The following is a 19,117-nucleotide window of genomic DNA, read 5'->3' as shown; positions in this document are numbered from 1 at the left end:
GGTTGCCTTATAAGTTGGTACCTGTTAGAGGGAGAGTGCTTTATTAGTTGGTACCTGTTAGAGGGAGAGTGCTTTATTAGTTGGTACCTGTTAGAGGGAGGTTGCCTTCTAAGTTGGTACCTGTTAGAGGGAGAGTGCTTTATTAGTTGGTACCTGTTACAGGGAGGTTGCCTTATAAGTTGGTACCTGTTAGAGGGAGAGTGCTTTATAAGTTGGTAGCTGTTACAGGGAGAGTGTTTATTAGTTGGTACGTGTTAGAGGGAGAGTGCTTTATTAGTTGGTACCTGTTAGAGGAAGGTTGCCTTATAAGTTGGTACCTGTTAGAGGGAGAGTGCTTTATAATCTGGTACCTGTTAGAGGGAGAGTGCTTTATAAGTTGGTACCTGTTAGAGGGAGAGTGCTTTATAATCTGGTACCTGTTAGAGGGAGAGTGCCTTATAAGTTGGTACCTGTTAGAGGGAGAGTGCTTTATTAGTTGGTACCTGTTAGAGGGAGGTTGCCTTATAAGTTGGTACCTGTTAGAGGGAGAGTGCTTTATTATTTGGTACCTGTTAGAGGGAGAGTGCTTTATAATCTGGTACCTGTTAGAGGGAGAGTGCTTTATAAGTTGGTACCTGTTAGAGGGAGAGTGTCTTATAAGTTGGTACCTGTTAGAGGGAGAGTGCTTTATTAGTTGGTACCTGTTAGAGGAAGGTTGCCTTATAAGTTGGTACCTGTTAGAGGGAGAGTGCTTTATTAGTTGGTACCTGTTAGAGGGAGAGTGCTTTATTAGTTGGTACCTGTTAGAGGGAGGTTGCCTTCTAAGTTGGTACCTGTTAGAGGGAGAGTGCTTTATTAGTTGGTACCTGTTACAGGGAGGTTGCCTTATAAGTTGGTACCTGTTAGAGGGAGAGTGCTTTATAAGTTGGTAGCTGTTACAGGGAGAGTGTTTATTAGTTGGTACGTGTTAGAGGGAGAGTGCTTTATTAGTTGGTACCTGTTAGAGGAAGGTTGCCTTATAAGTTGGTACCTGTTAGAGGGAGAGTGCTTTATAATCTGGTACCTGTTAGAGGGAGAGTGCTTTATAAGTTGGTACCTGTTAGAGGGAGAGTGCTTTATAATCTGGTACCTGTTAGAGGGAGAGTGCCTTATAAGTTGGTACCTGTTAGAGGGAGAGTGCTTTATTAGTTGGTACCTGTTAGAGGGAGGTTGCCTTCTAAGTTGGTACCTGTTACAGGGAGAGTGCTTTATTAGTTGGTACCTGTTAGAGGGAGAGTGCTTTATTAGTTGGTACCTGTTAGAGGGAGGTTGCCTTCTAAGTTGGTACCTGTTACAGGGAGAGTGCTTTATTAGTTGGTACCTGTTAGAGGGAGAGTGCTTTATTAGTTGGTACCTGTTAGAGGGAGGTTGCCTTATAAGTTGGTACCTGTTAGAGGGAGAGTGCTTTATTAGTTGGTACCTGTTAGAGGGAGGTTGCCTTATAAGTTGGTACCTGTTAGAGGGAGAGTGCTTTATTATTTGGTACCTGTTAGAGGGAGAGTGCTTTATAATCTGGTACCTGTTAGAGGGAGAGTGCTTTATAAGTTGGTACCTGTTAGAGGGAGAGTGTCTTATAAGTTGGTACCTGTTAGAGGGAGAGTGCTTTATTAGTTGGTACCTGTTAGAGGAAGGTTGCCTTATAAGTTGGTACCTGTTAGAGGGAGAGTGCTTTATTAGTTGGTACCTGTTAGAGGGAGAGTGCTTTATTAGTTGGTACCTGTTAGAGGGAGGTTGCCTTCTAAGTTGGTACCTGTTAGAGGGAGAGTGCTTTATTAGTTGGTACCTGTTACAGGGAGGTTGCCTTATAAGTTGGTACCTGTTAGAGGGAGAGTGCTTTATAAGTTGGTAGCTGTTACAGGGAGAGTGTTTATTAGTTGGTACGTGTTAGAGGGAGAGTGCTTTATTAGTTGGTACCTGTTAGAGGAAGGTTGCCTTATAAGTTGGTACCTGTTAGAGGGAGAGTGCTTTATTAGTTGGTACCTGTTAGAGGGAGAGTGCTTTATTAGTTGGTACCTGTTAGAGGGAGGTTGCCTTCTAAGTTGGTACCTGTTAGAGGGAGAGTGCTTTATTAGTTGGTACCTGTTACAGGGAGGTTGCCTTATAAGTTGGTACCTGTTAGAGGGAGAGTGCTTTATAAGTTGGTAGCTGTTACAGGGAGAGTGTTTATTAGTTGGTACGTGTTAGAGGGAGAGTGCTTTATAATCTGGTACCTGTTAGAGGGAGAGTGTTTATTAGTTGGTACGTGTTAGAGGGAGAGTGCTTTATAATCTGGTACCAGTTAGAGAGTGCTTTATAATCTGGTACCTGTTAGAGGGAAGGTGCTTTAAGTTGGTACCCATAGTATGTTACAACATAGACCATAGCATATCTTGCGCATCTGACAAATTAAACGTTATAAACTACTATCATCAGTTAACTGAAAATTAGAAAGTTAGAAATACATTGATAAAATAGAAGTTCTGTACAGTTTTAGTTTCAATTAAAATAACTAGTACGAATAAATAACACTACTGTTATTATAGACAATGAAGTACAGAAGACATCAGGAATTAATTGAAAAGTGGGGTATATAATATGTATCGGTACTGCATGTCTGAAAGTGCGCAAGATTTAAAAACAAAATCGATTGCTTTTAGATAGTCAATATCATAGGCGTAGCTTGGGTTATAATATTACCGAGGCAGGGGGTCTGGGGGGCTGTGCCCCCCAGAAGCTATCGACATTTTACCAACGTAAAAGGTTTTGTTTTTTTGTTTTGTTTTTTTTACCGAGGCAGCCGCCTCGGTTGCCTCAATGGAAGCTACGCCACTGAATATTGACATTTATGGTCATAAACTGGTGATTATACAATGTTTGTGACTTCCATCTCTTACTTCTGGGAAAGTTGGAAAAACGTCATTATATTTTGCTGCTATTTTCTTGTGTATAAAGATCTACGTGACGCAGATTCTTGTGCATAGAAAATCGTCTTACTTAATGAGGACTTGTTCTTAAACCTCGGGTTGTCTTTTACAAAAAATATCATTTTACATGTATTCATTTCATTTACGAAATGACACTACCCCGTTCTTAATGACAGTTATGATGTTCTAATAAATATTTCACAATTTCCTACAAATTTGAAATAATCACCATTGCATTTCTGAAATCAAAGTCGCCGCCCTGAATTTTTACCGCCCATATGATATGTAGAGGCTAGACAATCAAGACAACTGCATTTGTCCAAATTCCGTGGTCTTTGTTTGAAGAACAGGGATATCAGTTTTCAAACAACAAATATGTAAAAGTCTTGATATCCTCTATGGAAAATAACATTTCAAGTTGATTTAAAGTGTACACATTGTTAATTGTAATTAAGCGTATTTCATATCAATGTGCTGTCACAACATTCCGTGAAATTATGAATACTACGACGTTCTAATGGTGTATCAAGATTTTAAAATATTCTGCCCGAAATTTGTACATCAATGATTTAGAAATATCAGTCTAATACTTTGGGGAGGGTGTGATGCTAATACATCCATTATAACACACGGTACCTAATATGCATTAAAAAAATTATATGTTTATGCATAGAATTACCATTTTTCTCAATTCACTGCAACAGTGTATCATTCTTGTTAACAATGTAGATTATTAATATTTGTCAGGGTTTTTTGATACTTGCTTATGTAATATATGTCTCTTGATTTAGACGCGGGTTGTGTCGAAAATCTGAGTTTAAAATAATCAACAGTGTTGTGCTTCTCATTTTTAGAACCGAGTGATTTGAATATGATTGAAAGTATTCATGTTTCCTACGTAATTGATAATAAATATACATGTGTTTGCCAACCACAATGGAGCTCCAACAGGACCTATTTTACCTAATATTGGTCTATCAAGAAATAAGTATAAAAGAATTGACACACGACGATTATTCGTACGAATCATTGTGAATTATAAATTGGCACGAGGGATAACTCGTACCTACATAAGATGAGATAACTCGTGGTCGTCACCCTGTAAGCGGTACCAGATAGCCTCGACCCAATTAAACACCCAACGTATGAACAAAGATTTCGTATTATCTTTATGTTTTTGATCTATTTTGGAGCTAGAATATTCAAAAACTTTGGGAAAATATTCATCAAGCGATATTTGGATGTGGAATTGAGAAGAAGTCATCATTATTCTCAAAATTTTGCATTTCGATTTTAGAAATGTAACATACGATACAATAATTTTTTTTTATGAAAACGTATTTGCAGAGCAAATGTTACCCCTTTTATGAAAATCTCGTAGTGTACAGAGAATGAAAATATAAACATTTCTTTTGCAGAAGTCATTGGTTGGTCTCAAATTTGACAAACGTGTCGAGATGTAACATTCGTGATGTAACATTCGTTACCGAGAAATTAATTAAAGGGAATGATAGAACAATTTCCCGCGTGTTTTTGCTCTCTTGTCTGCATGATGTGGTATACGACATGAACGTCTACTATGAACATTTGAGTTTGAAAGTCAATACGTGTTAAACTTTGAGAATTAGGATTAATTTTCTCTTACGGTAAGTACTGTTACAACAACTGCAATGTTTGATATACAATATTGATTAAGCAGGTGGAATGTTTTGGTCTGAATTTGTTCTTCTGATATCAAAGAATGTATATCGTATTCCAAATATCTCGAAATTCCTCTGGTGTAAGAATTACATTGAGTAGAACGCTGGTAACATACGTTACTCAAAGTAACGTATGTTGCTTAATGAAATGCTTGATTAGACATCAAATATTGAACTACATATTGACAAAATCATCTTTAATGATATGTTTGTTGAATATCAACTATGTTATGAAGAAACAAATGTGTTATTGTTCCCGTATTCACCAGCATATACAGATATCCTCTGCAAGAAATACAGGCCATGTTTTTCTCTGCTACTGTCCTATTTATGATACATGTAACTATGCAACTCTACATTTATCAATTTGCTAGAATTCAGCATCTTTTCATAATATATATTAGAAATGAAGGGATTAATATCTGATGATTGTTCTATGCAATCTTATGGAGAAATCATTCAAAAATATTTTATCTGAGTGTAACGTATGTTACCAGGAATTCCGTTACGTAATATTATTCTACTTGTTTTTAATTTTTTATTTATTTTTTCAGAAATGGCGCTTGTGAGAGCAGAAGTACAGAATAACTACCATGAAAAAAAAATGCATTAAAACATAAGAACAACCATGAAAAAATGTTTTTGAAATAATATTATATGCTCCCCTTGTGGCAATACTGAAAAGGTATAGAATGTCTGTATAGACAGTGAAAATAAAGGTTTAACTACCGGTCAAAGGCTACCATAATGATACATGTAAGTTTTGTCTCTCAAAATACTTATAAGCAACTGGTCATTTGAGTAATTTTGTATGACCTTTGACCGTGTGACTTGAAATCCAATGGGGGTCATCTATTCATGGGCACCAGTGTTTCAAGTTTGATGTCTATCAAGGAAAGACTTCTCAACGGACAATAGCGTATGTCCAGAGTAGTTTAACCGTTGTCCTTTTGACCTCAAAATCAATAGGGGACATCTATGTCTTAAGGTTCACGTTAAATATTCATTCATAACACCGCGTGGTGGATTATACTGACAGTTTCTATGGAAAGGTATTCCAAAATAAGCAACAAAAACATAAGATTCGGTATACATTTAATCAAAATGTTGGGAAATTAAACCTTTTCTATATATTATTATTGTAAACAGATTGTTAGAAATGGGTAAATATGTTTCTTTCCATTTTTTTTAATGGAAATGATGTGTTAATAGTAATGAAAGGAAAAATAAGAAACATACGTTACTTTCATTGTTTATTATAACAAAGAGCAACCCAGGTTTCAAAACATGTGTCTGTTATTTCTATAAGAATCATGAGCATTTAAATAGCGAAACATCAATCTTTTACTTTTGTTTTAATCGCATATTTATTGCAAATTAACAAATTCAGAAGAAAAGACACATTTGGTAAAAAAAATTTGCTTGTCTACGTTATATTTCTATTAAAATTGGTATTTCCATTGAATTAAGTGATGTCTTTATGATTTTGCAACATCAATCGTAAAGAATAACTGATGATGACATCGTTTTGGCATAATATTTTCATGGATGTACTGTTGTGTAAGTGTTGAAACATACGTTACAGAATTATAGCGCTACTTCATTTACATACAAAAAAGCTATCGTTCTATATCTATTGCTAGTCTTTTGTTTTCATGTTTCATACATATTGAACTGTTCGAGAATATTTGTTAATCAATTTTATTTTCTGCCATTTCAAAGATATTGAAAGTGATATCTAGTCGTTTATTTTGCGCTCTTAAAATCTGTTTGCTGACTTTTACAGCAGATAATTTCTTGTTGTGTTGATTAAATATTTTCTTTGAAAACCTGTATTTATTGTCATTCGCAAATTAGAAAAATATATGCTCAGTCAATTCCAATACAAGTTATGGAATAATACATGGAAAATTAATGTTTATCTTACATATTATCATGTCAAGGACTCAGTAACGATGGTTACATGTGAGAAAAATCTCGAAAAATATACCATACTTTGACCTACTGTAAAAAAAAAAAAAAAAAATCTGTCATACTTATATGTAACTTGAAACAATTTGAGATGAGTGTTCAACAGATATTTACCATTAATAAAGCATGTTACCATATATATTTTGAATGGTCGATAAACCATGATTTTGAAACCTTGGGTGTGAAGAGAACAATAATTGAATTATTGCGCGCATGCACGCTTTAATTGAATTATTGCTCTCTTTTTGAATTGTTGGGTTGATATCATCAATTCATTTAATGAAAGCAGCAATTGAATTATATAGCGCGAATCGATTCATCACTAATCAATGCTATCATGAATCTAATTAATGTGCACAATAACTCAGAATTAAAGATATCATCAATTGTTTGAAGAGAGTTGTTGCGCGCATCAAATGTATTGATGGTATCTTAAAATAATTCAAGGTTTTTCAAATGCTGGAAAATCTTTCCGTCTATTGGTGATCCAATTTCAAAAGTAAGTTCAGCGTATGATAAGTTTTGAGGCATGCAGACTACTAACAATTAAGTTGATGTTACAAGGGTTTCAACAGTCTCGTTTAAAGTCAACATTTCGTAAATTCTATTGTCGTCATAACGATCGAATTTTTAAATACAACTTGTCATTAGGTTGAATATGCTGTCTTACGTATTTTAAATCAATTGTTAGGCCGTGGTTTTTTTATACATACCAATTTTGGCTACGGATTACTCCGTTTACCTGATCAAGATATCGGGCTCATGCGCGGCGGGTGTGGCCGGTAAACAGAGGTACTAACTCCTCCTATAGGCACCTAATTCCACCTTCATTTAATTCAAGGTATGTAGCATGGACATTAGATGTTAGATATTTTTTCCTATACAATCCTTTGCCAACTGGCTATCGTGAATCCAATATGGCGATTTATTAAAATTAGCAAAACGGTAATTATTTCTGGCAATGTGGAAAGAATGATATTGATTTCATAAGTTCAACACTTTGAGATAGAATCCAAAAGTGATGGTTACGCGTTGCTATAGGAGTTATCATTATGAGATTGATCACTGTTCATTATCTTCACCTTTTCATCATGCAAAAAACTAAATACATTTGTCCACCTTCGAAAATCAGCACATTGTCTTCTTTCTGTCAGTTTGCCCGACCTCTTCAGCGTGGATTTGATTGAAATACATCTAGAGCTATCGTCTCGCCTTCGTCTGTTATTTTCCATCCAAATTAGCGCTAAATCTCGATGATTTTGGCACAGATGGAGCGCCAAATTAACATCACAGGCACCTGAAGTATGGATAGCGTGTATAAATCTTATGTTCATACCCCATTTCTGGACCCAATAGAAAATACAGAACCATGCAATAATTTATCCAAAATATGTGATTTATCCACCAATCACCCTTATAAGTCGCTCTAAATAGTCAGTTTCTGCTTACTATAAGCTTTTGAGATGACCACTTGTGAGATATTATGCATATATTGTATCTCACAAGTAGTCTTCTCAAACGCTTACAGAAACTGCCTAGAACGCCTTATGAAAGTGATCGGCGGGAAAACCACTTATTTTGAATAGATTATTGTTGGGTAGAGGATGGGGGTATATACACAAGATCTATACACGGTATCCACACTTCAGACGCCTGTGATTAGATATGATTAATTATAACATAAACGCAAATACTTGAAGAATTCATTCATTATCTGAAGATTAAATTGCGCGCAATAATTCAATATGATGCGCACATCGATCAAACCAGTTATTGCTCTTATCTATTCTCTTTAGAGAAGTCGAGAGGCACAGCCTTCATGAAGGCTATGCCTCTCGACTTCTCTAAAGAGAATAGTACAGATGTAATAATTGAACTGATGCATGCATCAATTGACATATTGCGCGCAATAATTCAATTGACACGCTCATCAAGTTAATTATTGCTCTTATCAATATTGAATTAATGTACGCATCAATTCAGTTATTGCTAGCATCAATTATATATTGGTGATATGCGCGCATCAATGTGGTGGAATTATTGTGCACAAAATTTATTTAAAGATTTGATCTCTTTAATTCAATTGAAGATATCCATTTTATTTACCACAAGTTTGTATGCGCATGAATTCTTTAAATAGAGCAACACTTCAATCAAAGAGGTCACTACTTTAATTGTTGATAGGTTGAATTGAAGAAATCTCTCTCTCTCTCTCTCTCTCTCTCTCTCTCTCTCTCTCTCTCTCTCATATGATATCATTAATTCATTTGAAGAGTACAATGATTCAATTGTTACGAACAACTGAATTGGTGTGCGCAATACTTCAAATGAAGAGAACAATAATTCAATTATTTCGCACATCAATTGAATTAATACCCCTTTAATTAATTAACTTATAGCGCTCGTCAATTTACTTGTTGATATCATCAGTTTATTTGAAGATAGAAAACTATATTTTATGCATAGTCTCATTGCGGAATTTTCGATGCAGAATTTATGCCACAGTGTCATTCGACACACGCGTTTGTTGGCTAGTGACCTAGTTCTGGGAGTCTTTGAATCTCCAAGTCCCGATTCTCCAGCTTCCTCAGTGACGGCTCTCTCTTTCTAAATATCTTGATCTACTTACTGTCTGTTATTCTGAGTGTTTTTAACCAAACGTTCACACCTCTTCGAAACCTTTTTATATTCCCTGTATGATAGGTGAAGATAACGAACAGTGATCAATCTCATAACTCCTATAAGCAATGCAAAATAGATAGTTGGGCAAACGCGGACCCCTGGACACACCAGAGGTGAGATCAGGTGCCTACAGGAGGAGTAAGCACCCCCTGTCGACCGGTCACATCCGCCGTGAACCCTATATCCTGATCAGGTAAACGGAGTTATCCGTAGTCAAAATCAGTGTGCCAAGAACGGCCAAATAATCGGTATATGAAATACGTCAGACAGCATTTGACCCAATAATAGGTTGCATTGACGAACTAGATCGTTATAACGACCATAGAATTTGCGAAAATGCTGACTTCAATCGAGATTGTTGAAACCCCTGTACCATCAACTTGTATGTCAGTAGCTTACATCGATTTAAAAACTGACCATAAGCAGAACAAGCTCTAGCGTATCGAATCAGTTGAGAGATATAAACACCACATGCAGTGATAATGGATAATACACAAATATGGGAAGTTGACGATGGAGAAGCTGAAATCATCCCGTTCATAAAAGAATGACATGGAAGCAGCATATAACATCAGCTGAAGCAAAAGCAAGAAGAAAACTAAGCATCATGGGGAAATTGTCAGGAACAAATTGGGGTGCCAATGAAAAAATATTAAAATCAGTTTACCAGGGGAATGTTCGTCCACATCTCGAATATGGATCTAGCTCATGGATGACAGCAGCAAAAACCCACCTACAAACCTTAGACAAAGTACAAAACCAGGCACTACGAATCATTACAGGTGCCATGAAGTCAACCCCAATACATAGTATGGAGGAGATAACAAACATAACTCCGCTAAATAAGAGAAGGGAGTGCAATGCAATGTTACAAGCCGCAAAATACTGCTGTACTGAAGATCACCCAATGAATAATAGACTAACGCAACTCTCATCAGGCAGACTGAAAGGATCAAGTTTTGTATTAGAGACAAGAGCTTTACAAAGAGAACATCATGAATCGCTACCAAAACAAGTCAAACCTATAGCCTTTTCTGTAAATGACTACCCTACTGAAGATAAACTGAGAAATGTCAGCATTCAGACATCAGTACCAAACATCACATCCAAAGATGAACAATCTGATATTGTAAAGAAAACTCACACTATGACCATGCTAGAAGAACAGTACCCCTCTGAATTTTGGATAAGAGTATTCACAGACGGATCAGCCACAAATGCAAAAACAAACGGAGGGGCTGGTATATACATCCAATATCCAAATGAAGAGCGACAATCTGAAGCAATACCAACAGGCTTGCATTGTTCCAACTACAAAGCTGAAAAAAAGCCATCAGACATGCTGCACATACCATCACAGACAAAGTCAATATCACAACTCCAGTTGTTTTCCTGACAGATGCTCTATCTGTATTACAGAGCTTGACAAACAACAAGCTACCATTACTAGAACAGGCGCTATTTAACATTCAAAGTCGCATAACAGTGCTACAATGGATCCCTTCGCACTGTGGAGTCTATGGTAATGAACAAGCTGACATTCTCGCAAAACAAGGTGCTGGACAACAACAGGAGAAAAACCCAGTCTGCCTTGCAGAGATGAAAACCATAATCAAATCTCTGTACAGAAAATCCAAGCATCAAGACAGTTACCACCATCTGTCGAGACCTGAACAAACCGTCATATTCAGACTGAGAACAGGACACAATAGACTAAACAAACATCTGAACAGAGTGATGAAAGTGGTACCATCCCCAATGTGTCCCTGTGGTGAGGCAGAACAAGATACAACACATATTCTACAGACATGCAAGAACCATCAGGCATTGGGACAAAGGATATGGCCATTACCAACAACCATCCAGGAAAAGCTATTTGGAACAGTGGAGGACTTACAGAAGACCACCAGATTCGTAGAGGAAGCAGAAATCCAAGTGTAGAGGCGAACGACAAGAAGAAGATCCCGTTTGTCATGCAGTTGAGTTGTCAGTTTGCCATTAATGTCTACTTTCAATAAAATATCTAGGTATGAAGCAGAAGTGGACGACTCTGTGGTGTCTTTTATTTCGAGCTCACAGGGATATATCGAATCGACATATGAATGAAAGTTATTATTGTGAATAGACAAAACGTCGTCGATATATCGAAATGTCGAATTGAAGGCCACAACAAGAGTTTTTTCTTCTTATTTCTCACTTCTCATTTTCTTCCTCCAACTTTTGAAAATTTCTTCTCGATCGTTTCGCAGTTGCTCGGCTCACTCTGATTATAGCGATCACGTCCTTTTATCCTTTTACAAGCCCGCTTTCTACCTACATTCTCCCTTCTTTTCACAAGCCTGCTTTCTACCTACCATGCCAAGAAATTCCGAGCAAAATCTCCGGTATAGAAAAACCGTTATAAATCAGTGACCGCAATCAAGAGATACATGTAAGCGACGGCTACTATTAATCAGCATGTACATGTAATATGCTTCCTATTGAAGCCAACGAATTCAGACCGGACGGGATTTCTTGACATGACTCTTCCTTCTTTCACAAGCCTGCTTTCTACCTACATTCTCCCTTCCTTCACAAGCCTGCTTTCTACCTACATTCTCCCTTCCTTCACAAGCCTGCTTTCTACCTACATTCGCAATAGGTACACAGTATTTCATCACCGTTTGGGACTCTTTTTCTAAATACCAGGCACATTCGAATTCATTGTTCTAAATTCGACGTTTTAGTTAGCAGACGATGTTTTTAATTACAACTTATCTAACTGCAAAGGTTTGTAAAATTTAGAAATTATTAAATTGGGGAGTTAGAAGTTTGGTCCAGTATATATATTGTCCGGTCCTACAAAACAGAGAACCCGGCCTAGAGAATCCTGGGATTTAAAAAAATTATACCTTATCGAATACGTATCTCTAATGTAATCTTTCTGTTGAAGTTTGTGTGATTCAATCTTTCAAAATTGATGTAAATCAACTCACTCAAAAGTGTACTTGAATAATTATCAAGCACGTAGCAAGAGAAGTTGGGAGGGGGGGGGGGGTGTTACAGGATTGTGAATAGTATAGTACATGTAATATTGGTAACGGAAATTCACAATTTCCCACTAGTTAGCGTACTTGATAAATTGTATTCTGTAGTAATACTGCGTAATTTGTACTATTTAACATTTCAACAATTACACTGTATTACACACAAAACGAAGAATAACACCGGTACCTCCTCGTAATCACTGAACATGATTTTGATATATGAATGAAAATGTAGATATCAACAGTAATTGTAAATCCCTTTCAAATCTCATTGCCTAGCTGGATAGCTCAGTAAGTTAACGTGTTGACTACTGATCTTCTTCTACTTCTACCAGTCAGTGGCCTCCGTCATCTGGTTGACTGTTCCGCCACGTTGGGGTGTGCGCAAATAAAAAAAGACAGGGATTTAAAAATTTCTATTATTTACAATTAAATCAAATATTAATTTACCGACGTCCAAACTATGTCCATTTTTATCATTATACCAAGAATTTTTGCCATGGCAAGTTGCATTCATTGTGGAAAATCAGTAAGTAAAAATTATTATATGAAACAGAATTAGCAGTATGTAGATAAAATGAGTGTGTCTATTATGTGATTTTATTGATCTTAGATATATTTATATGAATCACAAAATGAAGAATTTAATTTTTTGAAAAGTTAGCAATCATAAAAAAAATATCATTGATATACATAATACATTTCATAACAAGCATACTTTCAAGAGACTTACATGTATATTGCCGGTAAAATTGAATGAAATTACAGACCACAGTTTAGATTTTTTGCAAAAGATAAAGTAAACAGGAATATTTTTTACACTTCACTGATGTCAGACATCGGTAACTACACCAATTCTCCCACACACCTACAAGCTGTTGTACCTATAACTAGATTCTACGCAGGTAAATCGGGGCGAAACCACTCGATTAGTACATTGGGGCAAAACAACTCGACTTATGTTACCTGCATTGAAATTGGGACAAAACCACTTGGTGCGAATCCACCAGGTGCGAATAAGTAATTGGGACGAAACCACCCGTTACCGGCCTAATGGTTTCGTAACTGAGCCTTGAAAGCGTCAAGACTTGGTGACAGCACAGCTGAGGTGGGCAAGATATTCCACTCTTTGATGGTACGAGGGTAAAACGACTCTTTCCTGACCGTGGTTCTGCATGATGAAATCTGCTTGGCTTAACTCCCCGTTTTACAATCGAGATCGGTATTCAATGTAATCTGGTTTCATTCGGACATCCTCTGTAGTTTTTAGTTGCAATATTTATCCTCTGCTTTCATAATTTGACGGAAGGGACATGCAGTAAAAACACTACTGACTAGTCAGAACTTAAACCTCGCATATAATTTCTGAGTGATTTATTCAGTGTGAAAATTCCAAATGTCTACGAGATTCCTGAAGACTGCCAAGAAAAGCGAGAGGATATTGTTTCGAAGTTTGGCGTTACATCATGGCTGTGGTTTGCGTCAGAAAGAGGTAAAATCTGGTACATAATAGATCTACATAGAACATATTTTATTTTCCAATCAAGGGCCCTCAAGGGGCAACATGAAAATACATACAAATAATGTACTTATACATATACAAGTAAAGAAAGAAATGATTACATAACACATAGTTATGTACAAATACAGTGTCATATATTGTTCAAAATAAATTTTCCAGTTATATTTAGAATAGATGGCTCTTCAGAACATAGTATGTAAATGAATTTTTGTTCATCATTGAGTTTAGTAAAAAAAAAATTCACTGTTTTTTCTATAGCACCACAAAAAGATTTTCTTTCATCAACAAACCTTTCACATTTAATCAAAAAATGAATCTCATCACCTAATGAACCGGAGTTGCATTTGTTACATATTCGTTCATTCCTAGTATCAAAATTTTTAATTTTATTAATTCTCAAAACCAAAGTTTTGCTCCTTAAGTTTAAAATAAGTGCACAGTTTCCCATCAATTAATTTATTTCGATTGTTGTACGAGGTTTCAGTGTATACATGACACTGGTACCTGATATAGGAATTGTCACAATTATTGTGCGAAGAACTGTATAACAAAAATGTTGGCAATTTTACATGTGATCAATACATGTAAAGTCTGTTTCAGGACCTAAAAATTGTAAGTTATATAAATGCAAAGTCAGATATAGGCCTACTTCCTAAGTAACTTAAATTAGTTCAAATCCAAGTACACACACACACGTATTCTGAGGAAAATACAGTGAAAGCGAAATGTCGTCAGACTGACGGACATGTCCGGTAATTTGACTCTTGGTCCTGCAAACATCGTTATATTTCCGGTCCGAAAGTCCGCTGACTTTCCAGCAACGGTTTCGGAAACTACGTTTCGACTTCCAGTTCCATTTACATAAAAAAAAAAATATGAAAATGGCAACATATTCCAATCAAAATGGAACAGTAATGCAGTCCCCGGTAAATCTTTAAAATGAAAATCCAATGACAAGGAGGCTCAAAGTCTTTCATGTTTTAATATAAAAATAATAATACTTTTTTTTGTCTGGTAAAATGTGATTCGGTCTGGTAATGTTCCTGTGTTTACCAGACCAAATGTCCTGTAAAACATTTCAACATTTCACGATCACTGAAATTGCAGGAAAAGTCAAGTGAATGTATAAAGCTTGTAGAAAAAATGGTGAGAATAGAAATTCTGTAGTAATCCAGGATGGAACTCTGAGAGTTGTTGAACAATGCTAAACAACCTGAAATTCTCTGGATGACTTATAATCCAGTACACTTCCTCTGACTGAGAACCTGTAAATTCTGTCACTAAAACATCCATAATAAGCCTTTTATTTAAAAGCAACTATAGTATTATCAATTATGCTATTATTATTAGTGTTAAATCTAGAATCTAGAGAGGACACACATCTCATATGTTCAAAAGGGCACTTTTCGTCATGGCAAGGCACTTTTCGGGGCACTTTCATTGTATATATATATACTATGATAGTAATAGAATAATCATTTAGCCTCTTTAAAAGTTAATACCTGCTGCCTTGATTTTAAACTTTTCAATCAACCTTGTGAAATAACGAACAATTGTTTTTATTAACAAATATTTTTAAAATTTTATAGAGAAAAAAGGGCATGGTGCAATTAAAAAGGGCATGGCGCGGCGCCATGCTAGTTTGCTTTTAGATTTAACACTAATTATAGTTCAAATTGTGCGCGTTTGAACTATATGTTAAGTTAATACTGCATTTACATACACAGTCATTTTATATATATATATATATCTATATATATATGTATGTGTGTGTATAATCAGTGTGTGTAGGAAGTCGGTGATTTCTGGTCAGATCAAGGTCCAGAAGGATCTTTAATTCATAATGAGTACATGTATTTGATTTGCGGTATAATATTTTGTCCAGGCTGCAAGATGTAGAATTGTAGATCAATTGAGATGTGGAATTTCAACAAAATTGCAGATCCAACCCAAAAACACATAAGAAATATGTCATAATGACAGACATCATAAACAAAGAAAATGGAAAAATACCTTGAAAATAAAGTAAAAATACATCACAGACAAAAAGACTTGTTCACATAAACACCAAACTTCGTGTCTTTTTATGCAAGACGAACGATTTTAGTGAAAATCCAGTGTTTGGGTTCAGTAAATTCATCATCACTTTTATGTACAACAGTACATGTAAAATATATAATTTCAGCGGAAACAAGTTAGCGTTTGGTATAGGGAGAGTATTAGCTTGGTCTACCACTGACGTTCTATAATTTAATATCTATAATCTGCGTCTGTTGTTAAATCTTATTGTTTGATTTCCTCCAAGCTGTTATCAATTTACTTAAAACGTTAAGGTACTCATCATCAGAGTACTCTACACTTTGAAATCACCGCGTCAAAAGAAGCAGTAAAGCCCAGCTTGCATCTATTTACTTACATCATTATATATCCAATTTCATAAAAAGAATCCTTCAAAATTATCTCCTACACATAATGATTATGGGCTGTGTTCTTGAATCTCAAATTCTTTGTACCTCAGTTATACTAAAACATCTCTTTCTGTCATATAGATTTCAATAAGGATCTTTCTGAATTTACAAGGCTGGAACATGTGTTATTCATGACAATGAATTTTTAGCCCTGTTCAGCAAGAGCTAATAACTTTAAGAATTAATGACGTGAGTGTTTTGTTTATGGTGCCCTATTGTTTTTCAATCGGGATCGGAATATTTGATGTCGGTTTACTCGGAAATCCTCTAGTTTTATCTGTAGTGTAGTTGTTGCATAAAAAATGTGACCGCTAAGCTTAATGTTAAAAAAGACCTGTAAAAAGTCGATTGAGAGAAATTAATATGTCAACTCGATTTATAAAGGCTGCTAAGAAAAGTGAAAGAAGTTTGTTTCGATGTTTAGCTTCACAATGTGGTTACCACGTGCATCAGAGAGAGGTAAACTAAGCTTGCGAGGTTGTTAATTTATAACTTTTTCGAGTTCAGCGCAGTGTATAGAGGTTTTGAGTTGCGATATGATTTATATAATTTGTTTTCGTAATCGGCCTTATACTGGAGTTATTCTGGACGTAGACAATAAAATAGGAAAGATTGAAAGCCTCCAGATAAAATGTTATTACAAAATAGGGGCATACCTAATAAATTGAAGACCTACGGGTAATTGAAGACTTACAGAAGACCTACAAAAATGTGGGCTATATACATCAAAACTAATATGATTTTCTGATTAAGCATGTCTCAAATATGAAATAAACACAAACAATTTTGATAAAAATATATTTATAGGACTCAGTATGGGGAACAATTTTTTTCTGTTAGACGACCTAGTGCAAGAGCGATAACTTGCGTAAATATATATCTACAAATCAGCTGTTCAATTGTTATTTATTTCTTTTATTTTTTAATATACAATTTTGAAACATTTTTCCGATCTTTTAACAAAGAAATATACAAGAAATGATTATTAATTGAACAGCTGATTTGCAAGTATGACATTTATACGAGTTATCGTTCTTGTGCTAGGTCGTCAAGCGAGGAAAATAGTTGCCTCTACCCAGCTTTAAAAATACACTTTAAAACTTAATTTATCAAACATTTTTGTTATATTAGATATTTGAGACATGCTTAATGAGAAAATCATATTAGTTTTGATGTAAATAGCCTATAATTTTGTAAGTCTTCCATAGGTCTTCAATTACCTGTAGGTCTTCAATTAGGCTGGCCGCAAAATAGTACATGTTTGCACAATTTTCCTTTCATAATGTCTGTGATAAAGGATTGCTATGCTACAAATATGATAGGTGACATTTGCAGATGAATGTTGGAAAATACAGAACTAGTTAATATACAAACTGAAACTATGGCACGTCAAATTCACAAAAATGAGCTAAACATAGTTTCACAGTTGATAAACTAGGTTTATCAACTGTAAACTATAGTTAACGATGTTAATCTATATTTCACATCTGTAAACCATAGTTAACAGATAATCTATGTTTCACAAGCGTAAACTATAATTAACAATGAAAACAATCATTAGCGATTGCAAAACATAGTTTATCTGATGAATACGGTTTCACGATTGTTAACTACAGTTTACAAGTCTAAACTATTATTAAGTTTATCTGATAAATATAGTATCACAATTTGTGAAACTAGGATTAACAATTGTCAACTATAGTTAACGAATGTAAATTATAGTTTACAAATGTGAATCTGTATTTATCAGCAAAATCTATTGTTAACGTTTATTTAAAGACAGATATAAAACTTGGATTAGCATTTGTAAACTATGGTTTACAACCGTTAAATATAGTTTTACAGATGAAAACTATAGTTAACGAATCGTTAACTATAGTTTACAGTCGATGAACCTAGTTTATCAACTGTGAAACTATGTTTAGCTCATTTTTGTGAATTTGGCGTGCCATATGAAACTGTCATAATTTTATGTAATGATAATACGCATATAGTGTGACCGTTGGACCGAGTGAAGCATGAAATGGTCATTGGCGTGTCCCAAGTTATAATCATACATGTAATTCCATTAAGAACAGTAGATTATGATCATTTGAAAAATACTTAAAGGAACTCATGAACTCGTTCATATATTTAGTCGTATTACTGTTTTTCTATTTGTTGATTGGCTAAAAACTGCAACAATATAATGATCCTACCATTCATTTTTAACAAACTGGGTATTTGAATTAGAAATTACATGTCAGTCTTGTATTTTTGGCATTCAAAATTAAAACAGGAATAACTCTAAAAGCAACTAATTAATGAACAAAACAATATGGTGGTGTCCATATGGATCACACAATTTTCAGTGAACATATGTAGAGATTATCTCTATTCAGTTATTGATTTTCTCATTCTCTTCTCTCTGCCAATCAGTGTTCATCCCAATGAATATAAATGAAATGAAACGCCTTACAAAGCTATTTGTGTAATGTAATAAAATAATGAATAATTTTATAATATTAGTATATCAAATATGAGATATTTCATCCAGTGACTTAGAAATGAAAGCGACAAATGGACAATTTCATCTATTGGACAAAACACAAAATCTTCAAACGAAAACATGCATGTCAAACGAAAACATACACGTACCCCATTGTGTGCTTGAACAATATTAGGTGAGGTTAGAACACCCAACTATTTATTTCATTGTATCTGGAATTATTTGGAATAAAGGACAGAGACTGATTCTTTGCACTAAGTCACTGCTCTATGTTCAAATAAATCAAGATGCACGGAAATAAATATACATTTACTATAACATGTAGCGTATCACAGAAAG

At 35.1% G+C, this 19,117-nt stretch overlaps 2 protein-coding genes across 3 annotated transcripts in view; both read left to right on the top strand.

The window, feature by feature from the left end:
- The first annotated feature begins 9,821 nt into the window (after window positions 1-9,821).
- LOC125675120 (uncharacterized) lies at window positions 9,822-11,215 on the top strand. Its single transcript, XM_056144407.1, has 2 exons — window positions 9,822-10,515; window positions 10,635-11,215. Exons 1-2 carry the CDS (start codon window positions 9,822-9,824, stop codon window positions 11,213-11,215), a joined length of 1,275 nt encoding a protein of 424 aa, XP_056000382.1.
- Window positions 11,216-13,048: 1,833 nt separating this feature from the next.
- Window positions 13,049-19,117, top strand: part of LOC125682301 (AFG3-like protein 2) — a 26,678-nt gene continuing 20,609 nt past the window's right edge. The window contains exon 1 of one of the 2 annotated variants that reach the window (XM_056159978.1): window positions 13,049-13,792. In XM_056159978.1, the coding sequence (XP_056015953.1) occupies window positions 13,697-13,792 (96 nt within the window). In that variant the 5' untranslated portion in view covers window positions 13,049-13,696. Of the gene's footprint in view, window positions 13,793-16,548; window positions 16,750-19,117 lie in introns of those variants that run through there. The other variant, XM_048922782.2, reaches the window with a different exon arrangement.

This window comes from Ostrea edulis, chromosome 1 (assembly GCF_947568905.1).
Source record: "Ostrea edulis chromosome 1, xbOstEdul1.1, whole genome shotgun sequence".
Lineage (NCBI taxonomy): Eukaryota > Metazoa > Mollusca > Bivalvia > Ostreida > Ostreidae > Ostrea > Ostrea edulis.
The sequence above is the reverse complement of the archived record's forward strand: the minus strand, read 5'-3'. Positions and strand labels throughout refer to the sequence as shown.